Source organism: Salvelinus namaycush, chromosome 16 (genome assembly GCF_016432855.1).
Source record: "Salvelinus namaycush isolate Seneca chromosome 16, SaNama_1.0, whole genome shotgun sequence".
In the NCBI taxonomy this organism is placed as follows: Eukaryota; Metazoa; Chordata; class Actinopteri; order Salmoniformes; family Salmonidae; genus Salvelinus; species Salvelinus namaycush.
This window is the reverse complement of record NC_052322.1, coordinates 14,757,211-14,763,685: the sequence shown is the minus strand read 5'-3', so window position 1 is coordinate 14,763,685 and position 6,475 is coordinate 14,757,211. Positions and strand designations below refer to the sequence as shown.

General features: G+C 41.6%; 1 protein-coding gene across 1 annotated transcript; it reads right to left on the bottom strand.

Annotated features, from left to right (window-relative positions):
• Window positions 1–4,091: 4,091 nt before the first annotated feature.
• Window positions 4,092–6,475, bottom strand: LOC120060639 (homeobox protein Hox-C11a-like). Its single transcript, XM_039010024.1, has 2 exons — window positions 5,691–6,475; window positions 4,092–4,374 (listed from the first exon to the last, which is right to left on the bottom strand). Exons 1-2 carry the CDS (start codon window positions 6,379–6,381, stop codon window positions 4,142–4,144), a joined length of 924 nt encoding a protein of 307 aa, XP_038865952.1. The 5' UTR covers window positions 6,382–6,475; the 3' UTR covers window positions 4,092–4,141.

Below are 6,475 nucleotides of genomic sequence, written 5' to 3'. Positions count from 1 at the left end.
ATGAAATAGCTTCCCAATTTGATGTAACGAGGTTGAGCTCCTTGCAAGCAGATGTCCACCCCCTGTGCAAGTGGGAATTTATGGCTGAGGCATGTAGCGTCTTAAAGACAAATATAAATCAGAGAAGTGGTAATCTGAAAGCACACATAGGTATTAAATTGGTGACGACCACACAAAGGACCGCAGGTTAGTTTCTTCGAAGTATATCGACAGCTTTCAGCTTTCATTACATCTAGGGTAAGCCACGTGTACAATGCGCATACATTGGAAATCATTATGGCAAGAACTCATTGCAAAACAAAGCTTAAGTTGCCATTTCTATCCAAATTAGTGCTGGCCTTATTTCATTTTTGATATGATCTATTTCTGATTGCAACCACCCTTTCATTTGTTTATGCCGGAGGATAAGTACTCGTTATCCCCCTTCACTTAAAAACTCACTGCAGAATTATTCTCAAGAACGAGGCCTATAGTAACAGGCTAATCTCTATTTAAAATGAACTTGGTAGCGCGGTTTTGAGCGTTCAAATTCTGATCCTTTTATCAAACACGACGTGTATATAATAATCTACCGTGGAAAACAACAGCATCATACATAAAGTAACCATCAAGACAAGGCTCCTGAGTAATGTAGATGTAGGTCGGTGTGATCAAGGGGTTAAGCACAAACGTCATTTCAAGCAATACATCTTGAATTACAATGACGCGTAATTTAGACACTTTTTCAATGTATCCTTCACAATATCCCAACTAAAAACATGCTAGGACAAAATACAGGAATGCTCAAAACATGGACGAAATGAAATTAGGCCTCAGTACTCACCAAACACACAAACCATAACAATAACATCAAGTTAGAACATATACATGGAGTCAAAAATGCACAGGCCTACATAATAATTATTTGAGCGTTGCCGTACTATCAATTCAAATAAGCGTCAGCTACATTTCTTATCACATTAAAAAGGTTAAACAAAGATCTCGCTATGCTTTGTGTTAGTTCCTTTTCAACCTTAATGAATCGACATGCATCGGCTATCACGAAATGTTATTCTTCAGGCCGTCCGATTGCATTCGCCTGTGACACCCGCCATTTTCCTTCCCAACAGCCAAGTGCGCAATGGGATCAGCTCGACTGAACCAACCGCCGGCTGCATTGAATCCTCTCTCATCTCTCAGGATAAATCAAGACTAGCATATTACAACTATAACACAACCAAAACTAAATAAAATATAATTCAATCTCGAACACCATATCTACACTGTAGTGACATATGAATAAAATCATCCAGCAAAAGACGAACATGATGATTCCATGCATTGTCCTATAATTTTATAAAGCCTATTGAAGGAAAGGAAACAAAACATTTCCCTCCTATTGTGCGATCAACACAACCCGGGGTGAATCCTGGCCCCCTGTGGTTGATAGGCAGGAGTTTGAGGAGACTCGAGCCACAGAGAATGGTCAAGATGTATGGCAGAGATATCCAACAAATTACCTACGTCATCGTCCCAGGGCCAAGGTTGGTGGGTGTGACAAGAAAAGTATTCCAGCCTTGATCTCTGCCTGCGAGCATCTCCCTCCTCCTCCTCCCCCCTGTCACAACTAACACCCCCCTCTTCCGCATTCAGCTTTAGTCTGAAGGGATTGTAGTGAGTAGCAGGGAAGCAGGGAACACACACACACAAATAGAGAGAGAATCGAATAGAACATAACAAAATATAATATAATTCTGCATCCTTCTTAAAGAAGAATTTAACCCAAAGGTATTATCTACATTCATTTCCACAAGAAACTGTGAAAATATAAGTGCATGTTAAAGCTCATGCCAACATGTTATAAAACGTATCATGCGTGAAAACGTATACATTTTACTGGGATAATAAAGTGTATTTACTGGGCGTACTAAAGCTGGCAAAGTTACCTGCTGTAGTTTAATGGGAGGGGTCAAAGTTGGACTCTCTACACATTCCTTTTTCTGTTCCCACTCACTCCCATTGGTCGATTCCTCTCCTGCACACATTTCCGGGCAAAAGGGGCTCCTTGATTCCACTTTATTGCAGCGGGTTAAAGGTGAAGGCCTTGACATTATTGAAGTTCAAAGACTACTTTTAATTATAAATTGTAGTTAATACACACACGTGCAATATTCCATGCACATATGCTCTGTGTGCACGCGGGCGCACGCACGTAGGCTACCCACACACTCATACACACTCGGTAAAATCTGTCCAACAGACACACCCCAGTAATGTCCTGTATATTTATAGATGTGCACACACACCTACCACCTGGCCAATGTAGTCAACCATTAGTAAAGACATAGTTTGGGTAATGTCAATGGATAACTTGACTGACCTAGACTTCCACGATCTCATTTTTGGGGTCCGTTTTTCTCAGAAATGTCTGAGGTATGAAGTAGTGGTGAAGGCTGAAAGGCTAAAGGATGTGTGGTGTGTGTGTGTGTGTGTGTGCGCGCGCGCGTGCGTGCGTTGTGCAGTTGGAGGGGGATTGACGTTGTGCACAGCACCGGCCCGAGTTCACGTTGAACAGTCTAGTTGCTGAGTTTTTTGTTTGGACAGCCAGTCTTGTTTACTATTTACTTCGGAAGTGAACGCCATTCCCTCCGAACAGACGGTGCAATTAAGATAAAAAAAATAGCCATTTAGTGCCTCTGTCTTTATGACACTGTCTGGACTGCAAGAGTGGCGATTCCATTTAGTGGGCACTAAAGGAGGATCCCGTTCCTCTTTCTTTCTCTGTGATTCTGAGGTGTAGCCTAGTTTCTGTGCTGTCGTTTCCGTGTACTTCTGTGTGTGCTTGCAAAAGCTCAAATATGCACTCCTAGAGTTATATCCACTAAGCTTGTAAGCGTTGTATAAATGTACCGCTCAACAGCCCACACACACTCCCTTAACAATGTTGTCGTCTGAAAATGTGTTTGCGTAAAAGGTAAGGCCTGTTCCTACTAATAGTGTGGCTTAAAACTAAGTTGGCATTGGATGCAATTACTATCCATAAATACCCAACTAATAACGCACGACTCGCAATCTCTCCACATGCTTCGAACTTAGTTTTCTCAAAACAGTAGCACAAACATCTAGGCTACCAACCCCACTCAAATCCCTTGAAAATAACCATCAGATAGACCGAACAATGGTCCAAAAGAAAATCGAAGGCAAAAATGCAGTCGGATTATTTTGCCAATACTTTTTTAATCATTGCCTACCACTCAATCAATCGGCTTGAAAACGACATTCACAGAGGCATAACCATAGTCAATAATAACATCTATGACAAAAATCCACCAGTCTGTTAGTTTTGTCTATACGCCTGTTTATTTCATAGGTATCTTTAGATTAATGATACACAGGCCCAACGCCATATTTTCCTCCTCTTTCATAAAGAAGCACCAAGCGTAAAGCAAATAATTTAAAGGAGTGTTAACATTAAAGCTTTTAAAGTACACAGCTTGGGCGGTGTAAAGAAAATAGCAGCAGGGAAAAGGGGGAGCGAAATTAAAAACAAAATCATATTTACAGTCACGAATGCACATAGTTGCATAGTCTGTACAAGGAAAACATTACTACAGATTGTACACGTCACAGTTCTCGGTGGCAAAATTGACACCTGTAAATGTATTACTTTGTGTTGAATATTCTGGTCGAAAACAGAATCATGGTAGGCTACAAATACATCGACCAGAGGAAAGGGAAAGTTTAAATGTCCAATATAGGCCTATCATGGCTTCCCGAATTGCGTTGTAACATTTAATACTATTCAACAAATAATAATTGTGAAATGCACAATTGAATAAACACAATTAAGATTCGTGGTAAATACACGGAAAACTATATGAACTCGACAGCAGCATATACATGATTATTCTATATAATCACCTGTATATATATGAACTAGAAAGTATCCTGCGAATGAAGGCTACAGGAAAATGGTGCCTTATTACGCATACATACAGCAACCCCAAATGTTAGAAATTGAAATAACCTCATCTTAACATTGCTGCTGATCTGTCTTTTTGAAGTAACTTGAAATGTGTTTATTACTGTTGATAAGAATTCACTGAGAAAAGTGTGTCATTGACATTTGACTATAATCATTATGCTTTTACACTCCACATGCTCACAATAGGGGGTTTCCAGAAAAGTATTGCAAACGATCTCTGCTTAATTTCTTTTCTTTCATTCTTCGATTCTGAAACCAGATTTTAACCTGTCGGTCGGTGAGGTTCAGCATCCGGGAAAGCTGCATCCGTTTCTCTTTGTTGATGTAAACGTTAAAGAAGAACTCCCGCTCCAATTCTCGGATCTGAAATTTGGAGTATGGACACCTCTTCTTCCTTGTGCGAGGTGTACCTGGGGCAATCAATCAGAAAGGACATGATCAGTGAAAGTTCAATGGGATTGTTTGCCATTAACGCACAGATATTCACATGAAGTTAAAGTAGCCGCTCACACATATTCACATCAACACAAAGTATATAGCCTCTCTGTATGAATAAACTATTCAGGAATTTCGAGAAGCATCAATTTGATTATAACAATTCTGTCAACATCCAATACTGCACGTAACACATCAGACACATCCGCCATAAAGACTGTTACATTATCACAAGCGCTTGAAGAGCAAATCGTATCAATTTACAGCCTCCAAGTATGTGTTTGTCTCTTACAAATATACAACAACAAAATGTATACGGCTACAGTTTGCGTTACATTCCCATGGACCTTAGCTATCAATTTCCACACTCCTTCGTGGCTGTGTGAAATGCATATGTTTATATTCGATGTCAATCCTCTCGTAAAAGCTAAAATGTCTTTCGGATCTGAGACACACTACATCACAGTGGTGGTCAAAACCTCATGAAAAAGATCAAGTACAACGACACAAAACATCTCTGCAGTTATTTCCTGATTGGGATACATTTGGCTACAAAAAAAGACGCCAGTGGGCCTGTGTGTGTGAGTTAGAGAATGCGTGTGTGTGTGTGTATCAATCACTGCAGATTCAGGCATACATATCTCAGGGCTAACCGAATGGAAATTTGTCTCACTTGGACAGAATGTGTTTGGTTCAATACTGAAGTGCAATGCTTGAATCCAGATATGGACACAAACTCAGACTGGAGTCTCTACGACTGATTTCACTTGTATCCTTTTTTCTTTCGTTGCAAGGAAACCACCACAACACAATGCTGTTGCTATCTTCGACATTTGCCCAGATAAATATAGATAGATGGATACTTATGGAGCCTGCCTCTAAGTGTACAAGGCTAATAATCACACAGCATGTCCTTTAGTGTTATAGTTTGCGTGCAAGCTGCTAAAATAAAATTCACAGGACGCCAAAAGCAATGTTCTGCCCAATTGGTTTTTACTCACGACAGCCCAACGCGAAAATCCCTTAAAATGCCCAATGCAAGTTCATGATCAAAGTTAGCATTTGTCACAATAGCGCGCTCTTAAAATTTCACAGACTCCACGATAGAAGCGTCTGTGTATAACATCCTTTTTTTTCAAAGCGCTTTCCCATCGTAAAAAGTCTTCTCATTGGAAGAAAGAGCTTTGTAGGTTATAATAAAATCCTTTGAATGCTTATAAAACTCCACATAAAATCTGACCGACAAAACACCGGGCTAGTCCCTTTCCCCATTTACAGCTTCGGTACCTACTCGAGTGGCTGTTCTTGCTGGCGCTGCGGTCCTTGGTGGTTGAAGAAGAACACGAGCCCGAATTTGTATGTTCCTCCTCATCCTCTGTGTCCTTGTCTTGGTCTGGGACGCCCGGTAGAGCCGCTGGCTGCTGGAACTTTGTTTCCAGCTTTCTAGCCTCGCTCTTTTGTAAACAAGTATCTGCTGACTGATTGTCCGTGCCGCAGTATGCGGTCTCAAAAAAGCGGTCGAAACCTTGAGGGAGGACGCTGTTTTTCCCCACTCCGGGGTAGAACCCTGTGGAGGGATGGTTGGAGCTGGGATGGTGGTTATGGTGGCTGTACACATTCTCGTTCGTTTTCATAAGCATTTCTGTCATGGTGGATTGCGGAAGACAGTCCCTGTGCACCAGATCCTCTCCAGAGTAGCATGATGCATAATTGCTTCTATGGTGCCATTTACTAGAAGGGTCCAATCCATAGGAAACTTCCCGTACCGGCTGCACTTGAGACAGATTTGTGGAATATGGGTAGGTTATCTGCCGCGACGAGGCCTGTGGAAGAAACGAAGAGACGGCAGAAAATTCGGGGACGTAGTAGGTGCAGCTGGGGAGGTAGATGTTAGAGGCGCAGCCCGTTCTGTCCCCAAACTCGGATGTCCGGTCTTTGCGCGTCTGGGAGCAGAAGTTTCCCAGATTCACCGAGTTAAACATCTTTCCCCCGTACTCCGTACGATAGATAGATGTTTTGGATTCGAGCTGTAGAAGGGGGAAATTTAGGAAGGCTAGATGACGCGCAATCCGTCTA